Below are 20,279 nucleotides of genomic sequence, written 5' to 3' on the forward strand. Positions count from 1 at the left end.
CACCACACAGCACTTTAGAAATAAACCGCATCCGGCTGCGGGACATTTCGGCCGTGAATGACGACTGTCTCCATTAGGACCCGAACATCGCAGGCGTGGCCAAAAATTCACTGCGCAGTCATGATGTATTTGATAAATGGTCTTTGATTGATTGACGGCTGGTTCTGTCCAGTCGTAGCACGCGCACTGTATCGCGACTCGCATTGGTGGTTGTTATTAGGCTAGGTGACGCCATCCTCGGGCAGCCTGACAATGATAACGCTAATCGGTTGATACCTGGACGAGGTGGTAGGTATCTTATTAGTACTTGTATCTTTACTGCTGCAGCGCGGAATTTTGTATTTTGGCAAACGCATTTTGGGCTGTGATTGTGCGCTGCCAAGTTGTACGTAGTCGACCCATCGCCAGGCTGTGTAAGTTGTTAGCTCTCCCCAGACGGGAGTGCCACTGTCCGTGTGCGGTTCCGCTACCCCGGTGGATCTCACGGCCTCGCTGAGGATCAAAGTGCTTGCATGCATGAGCCTTCGTGATGGTGACGCGTGCACGTTATTAGTCCACTGGCGTGCCCAGTCCTCCGAACATGCTATTGCGACGATGGTGTTACTTAAGCAACATTATTAGACTAAGAAGTATCCAGTAGACTAAGCGGACGAGAGTCTTAACGCGCCGCCGCCGCGCGTGCGTTGCAGCCGAACAACTAAGTGAACGATAGATAAAGGTCATATCAGGGTAGTCAAGGGGTCAATGAAGTATTTTCGGCCCTTGGGCCCCTATTCGATCGCAACCCTGGCAACAAGATTAAAGGGTAAGCTTTGACAAAATAATTTTTTTCCCTTTTTTTTTTCATCTTCTCCTAAATTTGAAAACACGGCGCATCCGCCAGCCAGCTGGCCCGGGGAGCCGGATAAGCAACAAGGTCGCGAGTCGGCAAGTGGTTCTTGGAGATGAGGTTGGCTGGGGCCTCAATCTTACATGTTTGTGCAAACCACAGACAAGAATGCACAAAGGTGGCGGCGGCGCAACTGGCGGTGTCATCAGGCACTTGGTCAAATACGTAGACAATCCAAGGATTCTCCGGCGAACAGCATGGAAGCTACCATGATGATTCTGTGCATGTTGATTGATGGCTGACGTGCGTTTGTTCCTGACCAGCCAAACATTAACTGCATAACCGTGTTGCGAAGTATTAGCCCGGCCAGGGTCCAGGGCTAGTGTTGCACAAGTTGGGATGTAACCTCGCGAGATCCAGAATCCCAATACCGAACGCGTACTATAACAAACGGTCTGGTCTAGATGATTCTGAGACGTTCATGAAGAATAGGTAAGTACTTGCGCGGTCGTTGAGAGCCAGGCCTCATGGTGGCACCATGAATGGATGCCGACCGCTGCTGCTGATCAGTACCTACTAGTAGGTATCCCACAATCAAGCACACTGGCACATCTGTGACGATAACAATACGGTCGGGGCACTACCGCTGTAGCGTAGCCACGGTGCAATCATGCCTTCGGTGCGTCCGTATGCACGCACACTTGCGCAGATGCTGACGGCGTCATAACTTCACCCTTTGACCAGCTGATGCACAGCCACTAATTCCACGCCCTCTGCTGCTGATACGGGCTACTTGCTCGACCGCGGGCCTGTGGGATTTGGGCCACGAGGCCGCTAGGGCAGCCCCTATGGGGTGCGCACATCAGTCTGTAGTCTCCCTTGGCCTTGGTTTCCGTGGCTGTACCCGTACGTACCTGTAATATCCCGGTGCGAGCCTGGCGTTGCTTGCTACGCCCTGGCCAGGCCGCCAGCGCCTTGGAACACGCCGCCAAATTTAGCGGGCGTGGATGGCACAAGCTGGCACAATCGGCCATTCATTCAGTCCATGCATTCCATGCGCTCCCATGCCGTCGCCTGGCTGGCGCACGCACACATCGGAACGGGTTGGGTTGTCATTGCGATGGATGGGTGGGTGGACAGATGGATGACTGTTAGTTGCAACCCTCCAGTCCTTATCCAGATATGACTCCCTCTTCCCTTCCCCTTCCCTTCCTTCCTCTCTCAAAGCAACAACAACAGACAAACGATCAAACAAAATACTCATTCGAGAATCCTCTGTCACCAGTCACGATCATCGTGCCAGCTTTGCCAGTAACCCGCCGTCCATCGATTTGCACCCGGTCAACTTCGCTGCCGTTGCTTCAGAGTCCAGGTACGTACCTACATACGTGCCGCGCTCGGCCTCCGGTCCTTATCAGTTTCGCGACCCGGGCAACAGTACCTCAGCCAGCAAGGCAAGGCAAGCAGGACCGAGGTGTCGCTGCAGACGTCGCATCTTCTTGACCTGTCCATCTCTTTCATTCATTCTGATCAACCTCTCATCAAACTGCAACGAAACCCCAACTGATAACAGTCCCGTCGCAGTACTCCGAAGCACTCAAGACCCCTACCCGGCATCATGGCTACCACGGCATCAGCTGCTCGCGATATCCCCCAGGCCTCCTTGAACCGAGACAACTTAGCTGTTGTAGCGGATCGGAGCGAACCTGCGACTGTGGCGAGAACACTCGACCTCCCGACTCCTCCCAACTCCATCTCGCCAGCCCTCGCGGCCCACGGCCTCAAGGCCCAGCTGCAGAAGGCCAGGCTCGAGCCCATCGACTCCGACCTCGACCTCCACAAGTCAGCCGACGGGAGATCCGTGTCGCCAGCCCTCGAGGCCGCAGGCGCCATCACGTGCGCCTTGCTCGCCAAGTACCACCTGCCTGACATCCTGCTGAACCATGGCCCGCTGGCCATCAGGCACATCATGGGCTACCTGACTACCTCCGTCCCCGGATTCTCGGGCATCCCGCCTGCGAAGGCGCGCAGGCTAGTCGTTGGCGCATTGGAGGGCCGAGGCACCGAAGGAGGAGGACCGCAAGGAGACATACACTTTGAAAAGGTAGGATGGGGGCGATGGGACGCCTGTCGCAGAACCTCTGGCCCCAGGTCTCGCAAGACCTCGCCCAGTAGGCTGTCACCCCATTCTCCCGGCATCCCCATTGGAGGCGCATCGCGTCACGAGAGACTCAAGGCCCGATCCTCGGGACAGGAGTCTATGCGTTTCTCGTACGACGACAGCGCCGTCTCAATGATGGAGAACGAGGCCGATAACATGTCGCTCGACGGCTCTGGAGCAGCCTCCTGCTCGGAAGCCCCCGAAGACGACATGATCCTGGGCGACGATCCGGACGATGCCACGGATGATGAGGACTGGGCTGCCGTCGGCGCAGCTGCCCTTCGCGCTGAGTCCTACCGCGCTAGCTTCTCTAGCCGTGGCCCTTTCAGCCCCCATTTTGGCGCGCGATCCTGCTCCTATGGCATGATCCGCTCGCCGCAGACGCCCATCGAGTTGCTGTCCCTCAATGGACCCTCTGACGCGCAGGAGCGTGAGGCTATTGAGGGTCTCTTGCGACTTGGTTCTGTATAATACCCCCAACATTGCATACATGGAGTTTGGAGCGCTTTGATTCTCTACCTCTTTGGGGTAGGAGTACAGACATGGCTGGACCACACGCGTGTCGGGTTGTGACCAAGCGGCATACGACATGGTCACAATCTACTTCTGAATGACGACACGCTTTTTACGACAATTTTCTTATTTTTCCTCTTATATATACGCGCGTCAGGACGCGTGGAGCAAAACCCCTTGCTACTGGCTTAGCACGACATTGGTAAAGCTACATGGCCCGCGCTGCCGACGTGCCAGCATCTCGAGGACAGCCCTCGATTTTCGAGGTCATTCATCAACAACAGTGCGCGTGGTACAATCAACGGAAACATGGCTCTTAAGCGCGAGGAGCTCCCTGCATCAATCGCGAATTCAACAGCTCGTGATGGGTATGGACATTTACTGGAGTTGCATTTTGAGTTCTGGGACAGGGATACACCAGAATTACGGTGTGAAGGATGAACATTGGGGCCCGCTCACAATCGGCATTTTTAATATATATCTTGGAAAGGTGTAATAGCGTTCGGTCTTGTGAAGACTTGGGAGACATTGGGAGCGGTTGGCACGGCAGGCATCATCCCCTCTTTCCAAACACATAATCTACATTGGGGAACAGAGGAACGAGAAGATGGGCGCATGCGGGATCGGTTGACTGGTTCAGGTTGCTTCCGAGGTGGAAGACGTGGAGGAACTGGCCATGGGCCTTCTGGAGGCGGGGAGGGCGGACATATGGTTAGGGGCTGATGTTCGTCAGTCCCTCATAACAACAAACTCACATCCCTCCCATTTGTATACGGTCGGTGTTCTCTGTAGCTGCTGGCTAGTCTTATGTGATTGCGAGTACGTGTATATGCATGGTGAGGATGAGTCACCCAGCAATAATCCCGCGAGACCGATGATCGGACTGGGGACAGTGTGACAAGGACGGTTTCCTTACCCTATACCATGCTAGGAGTAGACAAAGGTGAACACTTTGTTAGTCACACGCTCGGCGGCTCGCAAAGCAGTGATGGCGGATTGCGATATATCAGGTTATCGTATCTACGACGAACTGGCCAGTTCTGACCAGGTTGTGTGACGGGATACTTGGCTATCACTCTTTGTTGGTACGTATGTTTACCGTCAGTATGGGGGTCTCTGCTTTTACGATCAATTCGAGATGCATGTTGCACCGGCATTATCCAAATCACTATGCAGCGAGACCAGTAAGAAATGCTCCTTCAAATGCATGGAACATGTTGCCCATCGATCGGTAGCCTGCCGTAGCTACCGTGACAACTTGGCGCGGCAATTGTCTCTCGAACGAAGAGCACCAAGGCACGCTTGCGGCCCACGGATCACAAACCACACGTGTCGTATCCATGATTCCAAAGCGTAGCGTCGCCAATCTCTTGGCAAAGGAAGAATAGGTCCGCGGATGTGGAGAAATCCGGGGGGCGAAGATAAGAAAGAAACGGTTGCAGCGGTAAACCGAGTTCATGCGTGAAGCGTACGTACTCGTACTCGTGCGATCATGGACTGTAGGAAGAGACTGAGTGATGGCTGATTATTCAGACCATGGCTTTCATGTGAATAAAGATCGTAGTATGATGTAGCTCTCCAAAGCCCCGGGATGGAGAACAGACAGGTATTGCGCATACCGTGGCATCATCAAATACTGCGTACTGGACCGGGGCGCGTAAGCTACAATGTGGTATTACATGTAATTCAGGTGCCTTCCAGCAGTCTGTCAACTCTTTGCCATGGCTCCAGAGATGGGTTGATACGTGCCCGCACGAAAGCTGTGTCGGCCGCCTAAGGGCAGCGCTCCTAGAATCTAATGCGACAGTGAATACGTGTAAATTGGCACTTAGCCGTGTTCAATCGGGTACGTAGTATGGTCAGAGAATCACGAGAGACTGGACCTCGTGACCTTCAAACGCATCCACTCAAAAGCCTATTCTTACTCGCCTCCCCGATCACATTTCTTTCGACCTGGTGGCTGGTTTCGGCACAAGAGGTTTTCTCATCACGATCAAAGCTCGTCTAATAAATCGGTTACTTCGGACCTATGTCATTCGAAATCCCCTGGCCTGACGGATTATTGGCATTTGATGGTGGATAATGGGGTCAGGATGACTGGGGGGCCAGCAAGAAGGATTGTGGTGGTACCGTGCCAGGTGTGTCACGCGTGTCGCGGGCGGAAAGTCTGGGCGTGGCCACCAGGAGAGGTCTTGGCGAGCGGAAAGCTTGATTTCTCTCTTGGCTGATCCAGTCGTACGAACTACGTACATATTAGGAATCACAGTTCGTTACTAGACGACTGTCATTGTCAGTTGTCGCTAGAAACGGTCTGACAGCGTCCTGAAGCCCTGGTTGCTACCCAATTCGACGGCAGGCGTTGGGGACGGTATGTTCGCGGGGGGCCTTGGCCTGGACTGGTCGGTCATTTCAGGCTGTTGCTCCTAGTTAGTGTCAGCCAAGTATACCCTTGGCAGGTACTTGTTATTAGCGACCACTCCTGGTGTATCAGTCCCGTCGTATGCTCCTCCGCACCCAGCGATTGATTGACAGCCGCTTTCGCTACAGTGACATTCAGGGACCGACTGACCAATTCGGCATATCGGAGTGTCGGAGTTGGCGGTGTAGCCGATTCAATTGGCAGCAGCCAGCAGGTCTTAGAGGGTCGCGGGAAGGGCTCGTCAGAAGCCAGAAGAATCGTGGGGCTCGCCACAACAGACTGAGAATTTGCAAGCACGGACGAGTGAAGTCTAATTACGGCATCGGAGCTGCGCAGATCCAGCCTCGAATTAACAAATTCAGGTGTGATGATGATGTGCGCGACGCAGCAGCAGAAGCGCTTGTCTCTGGGGAATGACGGCGACGGTGGTGGCAGCGAGGCCAATCGCAGCCTCGCGAAGAGGGGCGCTGCCAATATGCCAAGACACGCCAAGGCTTGGCAGAACTTGGCAGCACAACTAGCGTGGCGGCTCTTGGCATGGAAAATGCTAGCGAGTACGTCCGACCCTGCATGTTAACTCAACTCAATTTGTGTACCTCCTCATCGTCAACCACCTGGTCCCGGTGCCAAGACTCACCCAAGACTCTGCCAAGACCTCCGCTCACCCTTCTGATCTTGCCCAGGCTCTTGTGCGAATGTAAAGGGTGAAGGCACCCCCGAGAATGCTTACAGAAGCTCTTCCCTCTTCATATTCGTTGGAACAAGTCGCTTTTTAAATCCTTGATCGTCTCGTACATCGACTGCTTGTCGAGAACTCGCAAATCCGGTCTCTCAACTCTCCTCACTTAGCCCTACAAGCGTCACTCACCTTGTCTCAGACGCACAGCGCAGGCAGTCGCGCCCGCCGCGCAGGAATACCCTCCCTACCCCACGGACCATGTCTCCCCCGATTCCCGAGGGCAACAATCCCTCGTCAGGGTCCAGCAACAACAGCACTTCTGACTCCAAGTCGACCACGCCTCCTCCCTCGAGCACTACCTCGACTACCTCTGCAGCAGCTCCCCTCTCGAGTGGCCCCGACGATGCCCTCATCTGCCGCTGGAACAACTGCCTTCAAAAGTTCCCCGCGCCAGAGTCGCTGTACGAGCATATTTGCGAGCGTCATGTTGGCCGCAAGAGCACCAACAACTTGAGCCTCACTTGCCAGTGGAACTCGTGCCGGACGACAACCGTCAAGCGCGATCACATTACGTCGCACATCCGCGTTCATGTCCCGCTCAAGCCCCACAAGTGCGAATTCTGCGGCAAGTCTTTCAAGCGACCCCAGGATCTGAAGAAGCATGTCAAGGTAAGGCCCTTCCCGGCTCCTGCTATGCAGTGAGGACTATTGACTGACTGGAATAGACTCACGCTGATGACTCTGTCCTCGCACGTCCCACGGCGGACCAGCACGGACAAGGTGGCATGAACGGCTACAGGCCCCAGATGCCCAAGGGTATGTATCCTATGCGCCCCATGTCGCGAACCAAGACTGACTTTGCCAAGCCCCCAGCTACTACGATCACAACGGCCAGATGCGTCAGCAGTACCAGCCCCAGCATCCCGGTGGCGCCCATGCCCATCCAGGGAGCTACTACGCGCCCCAGCCCTCGACCAACTATGGTCTCTACTTCAGCCAGGCGCCCCTGAACAACCAGCGCACCGAGCAGCACATCGGCTACAACACTGCTCCCTCTGGCGGTTACGATCGCAAGCGCACCTTCGAGATGGTGGATGACTTCTTCACCAGCGCGAAGCGTCGCGAGATTGATCCCTCGTCGTACAACCAGATTGGCCGCTCACTGCTCCCCCTCCATGGTGCCCTGTCGATGCCCAACGGCACCATGGCTGCCGCTGAGCATCAGTACGTGCCTCAGGCGGCACCTCAGGCGGCGCCCATGGCTCACGCCGGGCCTGCCCCTACTCAGAACCCGCTGGCTCAGCAATATTACCTGCCTATGCCCTCGAACGCCAGGACACAGAAGGATCTCGTCCAAATCGACAATCTTCTGGTTCAGATGCAGAACACAGTCTATGAGAATGCCCACCATGCGCCCAATGATGTCCACCACGTCCATAACGGTGACCAGTTCAGTGGGTATCGCAACACACCCTCGCCTCCCGTCGCCCAGCGCTCTCCGACGGGCATGCCCATTGGTGCTGATGGCTACCAACACATGTCTGCTGCTAGCATGCCTTCGCCTCTGAGCGGCCTGTCATCGACCGGCACGCCTGCCGTCACCCCGCCGTCAAGCGCCATGTCATACAGCTCCGGTCACTCGCCAAGCCCATCTGCTTCGGCCATGTCCCCTCAGTCCCGCCACAGCTCCACCACATCATCTGTCATGTACCCGACCCTGCCAACTAGCTTGCCCGCTGTCAACCAAGGGTTTGGCCAGTCTACTACCGCAACGCTCGGCCCCAGCTTCGAGAGCAACGAGCGCCGCCGATACTCTGGTGGCATGCTGCAGCGCCCTCGGGGCCCCCCTCCCAGGTCGATGCCTGCTGAGGATGGCGCAAGCACGCCCAAGAATGGTGACTCTGCCCTCTCCATCTCCTCACCTGCCTCTGAGGAGTCCGAGGTCAGCGAGGCCACCCGCGAGCGTGAAGAGCAATACGACCGCTGGCTCGATAACATGCGTGTGATCGAGAGACTGCGCGAGTATGTCCAAGCCCGTCTTGAGCGCAGGGATTACGTGGAGGAGGAGGAGGAGCGCCTCGCGCTGCGGTTGAAAAAGGAGCACACCCCCGAGGCCATGGAAGTCGATGTCAGGAGCCCACGCAGCCCTGTTCCTCATCGAGAGAACCATCCCAAGGAGGGTTCGTCGCTGTATCCCATCCTGCGCATGCCTGGCTCATAAGCAGGGAACATGGCGTTGGTTGTTGAAGCTCGACAGTTGTTGGAAACTTGCTTGACGCATATGATGAGCATTTGAGTTATGGCAATGTATATGACATGATCAAGGCACCATTGCCGGTGCCACCCAGTAGGAAAATAGCTATGGATGATTGTGGGAGTAATGGAGTTCTATCTTGTCTTCACTTTCTTTCACCATTGCGCGTGCATGAAGCTATCTAGCCAAGTGTTACAGAACAGTCCCTCCGCACGAGGTAACGGACGGGGTAGTGAGCTTCCCTGTGTGCGTGGGCCTGCCTCTCCTGTCCCGATGTCCTCTTAGGCCTCTGCGTATGATACCGGCAGTGACGGAATTCTTTCGCTTGTGGAATGGAGATGACAGCCAGCCGTTGGGCCAAGATGCGGTGGCGCACCGCCCAGCCCACGATGTTACGTGGATCAAGCGATCGAGTACCAAGTCGAAGCATGAGCCACCCAACTTGTCTCGTACGTTTGCGGCAACTTGCTTATGCACATGCTTGTAAAAAGAAGATTATTGAATCTGACGACACCGCAGTGTGGCCAAAGAGTAAGTAGGGGGTCAGGAGCACGGTCTCACGCGGCGACGCAGGGAAGTACATCTCCATTGTCCGCAGGACATCCACGGGCAACTGGTGTCCGGGGCAAATCATTCTCATCCTCAGCTGATGCTATAATCAATGAAAAGGTTCCTGAGTCTAGTCTTGAATGGCAACCGGATAAGGCAGGTAATCCAGTAGGTAGAGACAGAGAGTGAGACGCCCGAGGCACATGCCGGCTCTCAAGACCAATTAGTACATGGGTAGGCGAGATCTCAAGATAACATGTAAGGGTGGAATCGATGGATTTCTCATTCAACCTCGCTCAAAGCGGGTGAAAGTATTTTGACTCGGCCAGATGACGGGTCTTGGAATGTGTCTCACTTTTTTGTGAGTCTACGGCTTGGCAGCTGTGATTACCGAAAAGTGCAGCTATGTACCTTTGACGTTGCTTTAGTTTACCCCAGGTACCGTTGCAATCGATGATTATTTAAGGGTTGCATAGGTATGCGCAGTGACCAGGGATTGGCGCTGCTTTCACTTTCATCTCACTATTCGCCTTGTCTGACGCAACTCGGCTTGGCTGGCATCTGACCCTTCAGATATAGCGTCCCAGATTCTGGCTTCATCTTCCCTCCAACCTCTACAACCATAGAAAAACAAACGACCGAATTTTGTTGACACGAGCAAGAAATCCTCTCCGCCAAGATTCATCATGCGTCTCATCAACCTCACATTCAGCATCCTTGCGGGTGAAGCCGCTCTCGTCTTCGCGGCGCCGGCTGGCTCGGACCCCAACGCATGCTGCTGCTGTGATATTTCACAACCAGCCATAGTTTGCACCAGCAGCATCGATATCTCCTTGTGCTCCTGCCTCGCCGTGGAGTGCCCATCAGACGCCCCCGTCATCTGGCGCGACCTCGACGAGAAGCCTCCATGTCTACCTACGCCTCCAGCACCGGCGCCCGAGCCCACCTTGCCAGCACAGGGCGACACCGCCGACTGCTGCTGTTGCAACATCGGCAAAGGGGCCATAGTGTGCGACTCTAGACCTGTCGACGAAGGCTGTATCTGCCCTCTGGTTCTTTGCCCATCCGACGCACCCACCATCCGGGCTGAGCCTGACATGCCCATGCCCACGCCTACACCTTGTCTCGCACCCTCTCCCGAGTCTCAACCTCCCGTCGAAGCACTCAATGCCGAGGAGAGCTTGGCGGAGTGCTGTTGCTGCGACAGTTCCCAGCCCGCCATCTCTTGCCGCATGGTACCCGAGGAGGAGGGTTGCTTCTGCGCCGCTGTGGTCTGCCCCGAAGGCGCACCAACTGTCTGGCCCGAAGGCATGCCTGAGATGACCTCGATGCCCGAGGCACCAGCCTGTTGAACCTCTGGACCGCCTCGCATCTCGTGGTGGTGATCAATGGAAGAGTGATTGTATACTATACCAGTGATTTGGGGCACTTGCTGCCTTTAAAGCTGTCATCAACGCCTGGCATGGCGTACGGGGAACAGAGTGCTCCGGCTTTTGTTGATTGTAGTGGGCAAGTCTTGGCAATACGTAAATTACAACTCTCATAATGCAGAAGATGGTGCCCACCAAACCTGGCCATGTCGCAAATTGAGATATATGATGTTCCTCATTCTCATCGGTCGTGCGACCAATTCGGGCCGTCGGTGCGGTCAAGTGAAGGCTAAGTATACATTTATTTCCCTGGGTTATTGCAGTATTCATTAATGCGTTATCCATGACATGACTCGCAGGCTGGGTCACCGTTGCGCCAAGTCTCTAGACAGCGCCCTGAGGAGGAGACGCTCTAAACAGGCTTTCAATGGTTCAGCCTTCAAACGCGTGCGTTTCATCATCAAATGGGGCGAGCAAGGGAATAGGCGCGAAAGGGTTTGATTCCCGTTCATGTCCGCCTTTTGCATTATCGCTCTCCGTGTGTATCAATTACAGTTAGACATTAGTACGGATAGTATCCCATAGGAAGACTAGTACGTAGCCAAGGCACGATTGATCGCACTGCCCAGAGATATGGGTTTGTCTGTTCGCGATGCATACTGCTCCAATTGAACACGTGGGAACTTGACGCGCACAACGAGGAACAGGGCCAGCTCATGATCTCTCCCCTTGCTCGTCGCAAATGTTGTCGTGGCCAAGGTGGCTTGGTAGGAAGTACTTACAGTCACGTAGTCAGTGGAAGTCTGGAAGCTGGATGCTAGGAAGAGCAAGGTGAACAGGTAGAACGAACACCATTGGCCAAACAGCTCTCGTGGAACTTTCCCGAGTCCATCTGCCGTCAACATGAAGAGACTGTGACTTGCTAAAGGGAAGAACGACCAGGGCGTGGCTGCCGGGTTCTTCAATACGGCGTTATGGAGCACGCAAGCCAAAGAGAAAGTCTGTGATTGGACAATCTGAGCAATCTACCCTGCCACATGGGGGAAAAACGGGAAGGATCAATTGGATAGCATCGCAATCCCTCCTCCCACACTGCAGGCGTGGTCAGTCCCTTGGGCCGAAGCACCCCCTTGGACGGTGGTTACCTTACCTTACGTATCCCGTACCGCACCTGTACCTCAGGCGGCCCAAGTCGGTTTGTTTTTTCATGTCGTTCCCACGGCTCTCGTCTTTTCCTTAATATCTGTCTCTCAGCGACTTCCGGGACGCGTGGCGACGACTTCACTCACTCACTCTCGCCATTCACAACTGCGACGCAGCCATCCAACGAACGACCAGTGGAAGGGGGACCGCAGCGCGTGCCGCACGTGGGCATGAGCTTCCGTTACCTGGACTTCAATGAACCTGTCAGTCATGGGTCTCGATATGCCTGGCCAGTTGCCTTTCATCCAGCAGCCAACGTCCGGTGTCGCCAATCCGTCCGTGACCCAGCCCCAACCAGTTCAGCAGATGCAGCAGTCGACCCAGGTCCCTGCTGCGAAGCGCCGTCGTACGGCCTCTGCTGTGGTGTCCAATTGCTGTCGCACTTGCAGGCTGCGCAAGGTGAGTGAGCCGAGTTCCTCATGCCCACGTTCTCACGCACGCACGCACGCACGCACGCATCGACTAACGGCCGAGCTTTGTCCAGGTCAAATGCGATGGAAATCCTGGAGACGGGGGCCCTTGCGCAAACTGCGCGCGACTCGAACTTGCCTGCCCATTCATGTCAGGCCCCTCCGTGCCCGGACCCCCAGGTAAGTCGCATCGCCGTCGCCATCGCCATCGCCGTACCAATCACTGACACTGGCCAGATAAGATTGCGCGGGTGAAACCCTCGAGCAGTCACACGGAGGCCGGTACTATTCGCAAGAGAGCCCAACGTGCGTGTAGCCAGTGCCACACCCAAAAGACCAAATGCTCCGGCGACCTGCCCCGTTGCAAGCGTTGCGAGACTGCTGGCTTGAACTGCGAGTATCTGCCGCCGAAGCGCAAATTCGCAAATGTTCGTGTGGGGTCGGAACCAGCTGCAGACGAGAGTGCTCCCGATAGCGCGAGGGGCAGTACAGTACCCTCGAGCGCGACTGCTAACAACACCACTGCTCCGACATCTGATGCACCAGCACCAGCTGCCCGCGCCTTGACGTCGGAGAAGAGTGCATCCCCGGAAGCGTCTGTCAACGGGGGAGCTAGGGGGGGAGATACATTTCCCCTCGTCATTGATATATCTGCCCTTACATCTCAGTAAGCCACTTTTTTTATCAGACTTGCCACAGCATGTTTGCTAACCTTCAAGGCAACTGCTTGTGAGGAAGGACCTCATTCTTCGCCACCTCGATGCATATTTCGAAAATATATACTGGCTGCCAGCCATGGGCTTTTTTCACCCAGAAACGGTATATCGTCAAGTTTACGTGTGTGGCCTTCAGCGTTCCTTCGGATTCGCATGCTAATATGTGATAGGAGGGTACTTTTGATCCACCCACAGCTGCGGCGTTATGCGCGCTCACTACCTTCTTCGTCAATCCGGATTTCAACTCCTCTCAGGAGTTTGGCATGAAGTGCTGCGATGAGGTTGAGTTCTACATATTCCGCAACCTCCACAAGTTCTCGGAGCGGGTCCTCCTGCCATACGCGCTCATCTTGTGCTTCAACTTTTTGAACGGCTCATTTGCCAAAGTTTGGCAATGCTTTGGCCTCGCAACGCGATTCATGACTGGACTGCAGCTGAATTGGGAGGTCTCTTCGCGTAACAAAACATTCCAGCAGCAGGAGCTGGGACGGAGGCTTGCATGGCAATTCTTCGTAATGGACCGGCTGTTGGCGGGTGGCTACGAGGAGTACATATCGTGTCGCGCGGATATCATGAAGATCCGCCTGCCTTGCGAGGAGAGCGCGTTCTGGGAAAACAAGCCGATATTGGCGGAGCGATTGACAGACAAGAACGCCAAAGCGCAGGGCGTTGGGTTCCATGGTCTGACTGTTCGGCTAACCGATCTGATCCATCGGATTCAATGGTACGTATTGAGCCAAGGGCGTCTTCTGGGAACACTTTTGCTGACTGCCATAGCTGGACGAAGCGACTGTCCTCCAAAACCACACTCGAGCCCTCCAAGGTCATGGAGGATATCAACAATTTCCAGAACGAGCTCACCCGTTTCCACCTCTGCATACCCGATGATATCAGGCTTAGCGATCAAAGTATTGCCAAGTACATCGCGTCCCCAGAGAAAGTGGGCTACGTTTATCTGCATACGCACCTGTCGGTCGGCCACATCGACCTGTACAGGTTTGCTTTGCCCGGTATCATCGACCCTAAGAAGAATGATATTGTCCAGAGGCTACCCAAGGACTTTGTCGAAAGATCGAAAAAGCAGGCTATCGCTCACGCGCTGTGTAGCGGTCGCTTTTGCATCGCTATACAGAAGGAGGCGGAAAAACATCCGTACACCGGCAAAGGACCGGTGGCAGGCGATTGCACCATTCCTCACATGGCAACGCAAACTCTCCGCGTCTTATTGCTTGCGATACAGCATCGCATTTATGACAACTTGACGCAGGATACCACTGCACCCCTTTGGCGTTTCGAAGACCCAGACGAAAAGTACATTCGCCGACTCATCGAGGATGGGCTGTTCAAGGTGTCCGAGCCATGGAAGCATATCTTGATGACTTGTTATCAGGCAGTAAGCAGCAGATGATTCGTTCTGTGAGCAGACGAGGCTAACCTACATGCAGCATACTAACAATATGGCCATGTTTGAGGAGTTCAACAAGACGCAGAAGTTCGCGGATCAAAAGGGCACCGTTGGTTTTGTTGGCTCCAAGGCTCCATCAGGCGACAGCCGGCTCCCCGGGCCGCACTACATTCTTGAAAATGCGTCGTTTGGCGTCGTGGAGCAGGAGAAGCGCACGCGCGCTGGTGATGCCGCAACAGCAGACCGCTGGTTCAAGGGTCCACAGCAGGAGAAAGCTTCATCGCCCGCCTTGATGCCTACACCAGGCGACTTTGATGCTACCTATGGGCCGCCTGGTCTGCCCCTGTTGCTGGCAGTAGGCCGCGACGCAACGGCAGAGCACAGCACCGGTCAGCCCATGCCCGAACACAACATCTACGACATGCCTCGGGAGACGACGATGCCCACGCAGGATAAGGCGTGGCTGGCCCCGGGCTACTCTGACTCAGTCAATGATCAGTACCTGGGTGCAAGCGGCGCGAGTGGTGCAGGCGGCCCTGGGTCTCTTCCCATGATGCAACAAATGGATGCCCCTGAGCTGGCCATGGTGTTTCCCCCTCCGCAAGCCGGGCAGCAGCTTCCGAATAAATCACGCACAACCAATGTGTCAGAGCAGTATGTGCCGCCACAACAAGGTGTCTTCATGAACGGATATCCTGCAGGGTATGGGGACGGCGGCGCGTCAAGTGGCTACATGCAGCAGCCGCCGAACTTTGGATGAGGCTTGTGAAAGACTCATTTGTATGTACACGGACATTTGTAACTATATCGCATTTGCCCATTTGGGAAGAATTATGGATACGATGAGCGGACAGTGAAAACTGAACTCGAAAATGGAACTTCGCTTTGAATTGCAGAAACTCGCGCAAGACCTCTATAAGGGACTTGCGCGCGTTGGCCAGGCAATGAGCCAGGGCTTTTAGATTATACACTATAAGAATATACAGTGATACCACAGGGCTACTACCAGGTACCCAAATGATACATAGACACGGGGTCATGTACCAGCCCTCAGCCTCCAACCTGTGAAGGGTGTGATTGTCTCCATCGAGCAATTGATGATGATGTTGCCAAGCCAGGAGATAGGAGACGAGCAAGCGTGGGAACGCGACAGTGCGAGCGTTGCGTTGCGTCGCGGTGTGGTGTGATGGGGATAATGTATAGTGTGCTATGTCGTTGAAATGATCCGGAAAACCCCATGCTGAGACCTGCAATGAATCAAAAGTTGAAAGAGAGAACAAGTCGCCGCGGAGCGTGGACCACGAAACCCGATAAAAATGTCGTAAGTTCGCTGGAGACAAAAAAACACGCTTACTGGTAGGTTGTACGGTCTTTCTCCTTCAGGCCGCCAATCTGGTCCATGTCGACAGAGTAGAAGTCACCCTTGGATTCCTTCTCATAGGCTGGTAGTTGCTCCTCCTGGACAGGTTCCAAACCGACAGTAGCGTTGTCACCCACACGAACGACGAGGACGCGACCGCTCTGGTGCCTGCCCTCGTTGTCATGCTCGTCGGGAAACGTGATGTGAATCTCTGGCACATTATCGGGCGAGTGGGGAGGCGAATTGGGGTTTGCGAGCATTGGCTGGCCATTGCGGCTGATGTAGATGGTGCTGGAGCGGCCGTCGTGCGAGGTTTCGATGGTGAGACCCTGGGGAGGACCGCGACCATGCGAGTGAAGCTTGGAATCGTTGTAGGAGGGCAGGATACCGTTGTGCATGCGCTGTTGCATGCGGCGGCGGCGGATGAGGAAGAGCGCCGAGAGGAAGACGAGGGCGACAAAGACAAGGCCCAGGACCAGCAGAAGCATGTTGATCATGCTGTCATCCTCAAAATCACCGAGTTCGTCCGTTGATGAGCTGCGAGCGAGGATAGCGCGAGCCAAGTGCTGGCTCTCCGCGTCGGGGTTGAGAATAGGTCGCGACTGATAGCTAGAGGGCGACATGATGGGCGAACAAGTCAGAGGGGGCAGCTGTGCTTGATAAACGAAGGGATGGCCTGTCTGTAGTTTTGTTAGTCCACGCCCGCATGATGGTGTTTGAATGTAATGATGGATGACGGTGGCAGCACGGCCATTCAATATTCACCAATCCCCCATAATCCATTCCCACGCGAGGCCGGTCGTCCTAAACAGCAAGGTCCCGGCGGCAGGTCTGAGGAGGGGCGGTCCGAGACATATTCATGCCATTGCGGACCAGAGGAGGGCTGCGCAAAACAATTGCATTTGCAGGGTCAGGTTTGACATACACGAGGGAGAACAATTGCCAATAGTTTGTAAACAATGTTCAGAGAGTAGTGCCAAAGGGACCGTTTGTCAAACTGGGCGGTTCGAGCTGGGTCTGGAGATGAGTCGTTATCGTCGTCAGCGTCGTTGAGGTCGATTAAAGATCGGACGGATATCAGCTGAAAGAATGAAGCTGACAATCCTAACGGGACGAGCGTCGAGACGCAAGAGCCTCGTGTAGAGTAAAGAATGAACGACTTGGAACGCTGTGCGCTTGTAGGAGGAAGAAGAAGAGAACAAGAGAAGAGGTGGATGGTCGTCGCGGAGGACATGAGTGTGAGGTGACTATTACTGCACTGCGATCCACAACCATCAGCAGTCAAACGGTGAGCGTGGCCAATGAAGAGCCAGGCTCTGGGCGCTTGGACAGGTCTGGACGCGCCCGCCAGTTGCTGATAGTGATTCACACGCCAGATGAAGGTGCCATTTCCGATTGTTCGATGAAATTGCGCTGGGTCGTAGCCTGGACTCCCATTGGCCACGAGCTGGTGTCTGCAGCATCCCACGCCAATCGTGTCAACGGCTGACTTGATGTCGGCGCTATGCCCGCTATAGTTAGGCAGCGCATTGCGTGAGGGACATGCTGATTGGTCACCTAATTAGAGACCATGCATTTCCCCTGCCAAGCCTCACGATCTTTCCAAGTCTGATGATTGTCCCTGACAAGTCAATTTGATTGTGGAGCTTGCGCGCTCGACAGCTGAGTCGACACTGGACTTGGAGGAGAATCACGACATCTCTATTCCAACATAACAAGTTTCCTCAGCAGCTGGTCTCCTCCTTATGAGACCGAACCGAATTTCCCCCCCCACATGCTCCGAGTCTAAATGCTTTCAAATACCAGGTGACTGGCACTAACCGCTGCTCGGCCACGGTTGATGAGTCGTCTCGAACCCTCAACAAAATAAAGTCTGATAAACGACTCGCTGATGGTGTGAAACCGGGGTAAAGGTGAGCTCTTGAGGGGCGGCTCTGAGGTATTGTCACAATAAATTCGCGCCAGCACACAGACTGGAGAAACAACCTGTCTTCTGTGCCGAAACTTTCTGTTCGTGGAACAGATGTTGACGCCGGTGTTGATGCTGCTCTGCTGTAGAATTGAAAGCGTAAAGCGTCACAAAAGCGCTGAGCCCAAGTCCAGGAATTTTCCCATACTTGAATCGTATACTTGAAGCAAAGAAGGACTAGGTCGATTGGGCTCGCTTCGCTACCGGGAGGACGATGACACGTGAACAGCCACACGAGCCTTTCGGGCGGGACGATGCGAGCCAATGGAGGTTACCTACTCGAGAGCATTACACTTTCCTGGGCGATAAATATCCCAACCTGAGCGGCGCTGAGGTGAGTCTGCCGAGGGTTTGCACCATTGCGAATGATTGATGCTCACCAGTCGTGCTATCCGTGGAGTACAGGCTTCCTTGTCAAACCGGACAGAGATCAAACACCCCAACAGTAGCTGTCAATAGGCTGCCGTCATGCCCGGCGGACTGCTCGGGGAGGCCCCGGTGGACTCGACGCATGCGCCTACGCAAACATGCTACCCTGTCTGTATGTTTGACATCCCCGCCGACAAGTTGCCCCCTTCCAGAAAACAAACTGATCAGGTTGCTCGTATCGGAGTGTCTGAACCAATACATCGCACATTCGGGATGGAGCGCTGTAGCAAGCCAAGACGCACAGAAGAGATTGATTATTTTCAGCATTCACTAAGGTATATGGTTGATGTCGATACACCTGCTGCAAACAATCTGAATATGACTTGGACCGCAGCCTATATGTATGATAGCCACGATGCGGGGACCCTTTCCGGTGGGTGCCTGCGTGGACGTGTCCCTCTACACGTCCCTGGGTTCAAACATTATTTCCCAGCCCAAATATAAGACTCTCTGGGCACGGGTCGGCGACTTCATCTCAGTTGAGCCGGTCGAGGGATATTCAGAGAAAGGGCGGAGGCTCATGGACTGAATTTCGGCATCGCTCAGCTGCTGACCGTAACATCTGCGCCGGGCCAAGCATCTGCCTGGCAGACGTGCCCTAGTGCAACCAATGCAACTCAAACAGCCAAGCGTACGCAGGTTGGCTGTGCGAAGCATCCAAGTCGTGCAGGATGTCGTGCAATGTACGCCTCTAGAACACGGGCTTCCAAATCACAGGATAGCCGTCACTGCTCGCCTCTCATCCCCTTTCTCTTAACCCTCCCTCCTATAGCTTGAAGACATTTGCTCCTGGCTGCTGCCGTTGTCGACTCTCCAGAGGTCTCACCGAGCTGCATTGGCCCCAGACAGCCTCATATCCCCATCTCCACGAGGTCTGCAGCCGACAGCGTACTAAGCCCGCCCACCTGTCTCACTCCTCATTCCTGCTACTAATTACCTTTAAATCTGGACACTGAAATAACACCATCTCCCTACGCGTCGAGGGCAAATTCTGGTGGTGTTCTGGTCGAGGACAGAGGGCTAACATTCCGAAGGGAACTGGTTTCCCTAGCCTTCCGGTTGTGGTTCCAAAGTTTGCGTCTATCGAGGTATACAAAACCAAGATATCGCACTCTTTCTTGCTTTCTTTTCTCATACATATCACCTTTTCGTTTCGTGGCCCATACGCCTCACTTCACAGCGGCACGCAGCCATCTATTTGGGTAGACAGGACAGACTCATACCCCAGCAGTGGCATTGCCGATTTCGACAGACATTTCGACGCGGTACACTCGAATATCTGCACATGCTTCTTTGCAAACGATTACACGATATACCAACATCCCATCAATCCACACTCGACCTCACCATTTTGATGAAAAAGAACAATTGGAACAACTCTACACCGTCCAGACATTCTACGCCATCCATCAATTCTACGCCTTCCAGCAACTACTTGGCCAGATTACTTTGACTCTGGGCACTGTGGAATACATCGCCTCCAAACCAACCCCCCCCCCCCCCCAAAAAAAAAAACTTGCACATTTCTTGCCCACCACCCTGCAAGAACCATCAATTGTGCGATCTAACTTACCTTACTTGATTAAGTTACGACCGCAGCTCTGGTAAGTCAATTCTGACCCTTAATTATCTCTTACCTTGCGCCAATCTCCCTCGAGAACCCCTGGACGCTAGCCATCCCTTGCGAGCGCGCCGGCTAGCGCTGTTGATTAGTGCAGCCTTATCGGTCACAACTACCGGTCGGGTGTCTCCCAGACCCGGTTTTTATGCCCTTGTCTGTCGGATGTCCCTTCAATTTCGGCGCTGATGTCGTTCTTCTGAAGACGGAGACTCATCAAGTTATGCAAAATGACATTGATCGATCCATTTCCTCGGTGAACGGTGCTGATACCCTGGATGCAGTCGTTTCCCCTCACACACACAAATCGACTGATCGGCAATTCGTCCGTGCCGCAGTGGACACGAGCGTCGCAACTTGCAACAACTGTGCAAGTGAGCCTACATCACCGCCAA

The 20,279-nt window shown here is 54.5% G+C and overlaps 5 protein-coding genes across 5 annotated transcripts; 4 read left to right on the top strand and 1 right to left on the bottom strand.

Moving 5' to 3' along the window:
- Positions 1-2,447: 2,447 nt before the first annotated feature.
- Positions 2,448-3,461, top strand: J7T54_001755 (uncharacterized protein; the record flags this gene model as incomplete). Its single annotated transcript, XM_051503785.1, has 1 exon — positions 2,448-3,461. One exon carries the CDS (start codon positions 2,448-2,450, stop codon positions 3,459-3,461), a length of 1,014 nt encoding a protein of 337 aa, XP_051364735.1.
- A 3,398-nt stretch (positions 3,462-6,859) lies between these two features.
- J7T54_001756 (H-response transcription factor pacC/RIM101) lies at positions 6,860-8,822 on the top strand (the record flags this gene model as incomplete). The annotated part of the gene is made up of 3 exons (XM_051503787.1): positions 6,860-7,270; positions 7,327-7,417; positions 7,468-8,822. The coding sequence occupies 3 exons, from the start codon at positions 6,860-6,862 to the stop codon at positions 8,820-8,822; spliced, it is 1,857 nt and encodes a 618-aa protein (XP_051364736.1).
- A 1,268-nt stretch (positions 8,823-10,090) lies between these two features.
- On the top strand, positions 10,091-10,756 carry J7T54_001757 (uncharacterized protein; the record flags this gene model as incomplete). The annotated part of the gene is made up of 1 exon (XM_051503788.1): positions 10,091-10,756. The coding sequence occupies one exon, from the start codon at positions 10,091-10,093 to the stop codon at positions 10,754-10,756; it is 666 nt and encodes a 221-aa protein (XP_051364737.1).
- Positions 10,757-12,172: 1,416 nt separating this feature from the next.
- On the top strand, positions 12,173-15,268 carry J7T54_001758 (putative transcriptional regulatory protein-like protein; the record flags this gene model as incomplete). Its single annotated transcript, XM_051503789.1, has 6 exons — positions 12,173-12,376; positions 12,462-12,567; positions 12,625-12,815; positions 13,274-13,827; positions 13,881-14,496; positions 14,549-15,268. 6 exons carry the CDS (start codon positions 12,173-12,175, stop codon positions 15,266-15,268), a joined length of 2,391 nt encoding a protein of 796 aa, XP_051364738.1.
- A 590-nt stretch (positions 15,269-15,858) lies between these two features.
- Positions 15,859-16,491, bottom strand: J7T54_001759 (uncharacterized protein; the record flags this gene model as incomplete). The annotated part of the gene is made up of 1 exon (XM_051503790.1): positions 15,859-16,491. One exon carries the CDS (start codon positions 16,489-16,491, stop codon positions 15,859-15,861), a length of 633 nt encoding a protein of 210 aa, XP_051364739.1.
- Between the last annotated feature and the right edge of the window lie 3,788 nt (positions 16,492-20,279).

Source organism: Emericellopsis cladophorae (assembly GCF_022114955.1).
Source record: "Emericellopsis cladophorae strain MUM 19.33 chromosome Unknown NODE_6_length_900724_cov_123_231613, whole genome shotgun sequence".
NCBI classification, from domain to species: Eukaryota; Fungi; Ascomycota; class Sordariomycetes; order Hypocreales; family Bionectriaceae; genus Emericellopsis; species Emericellopsis cladophorae.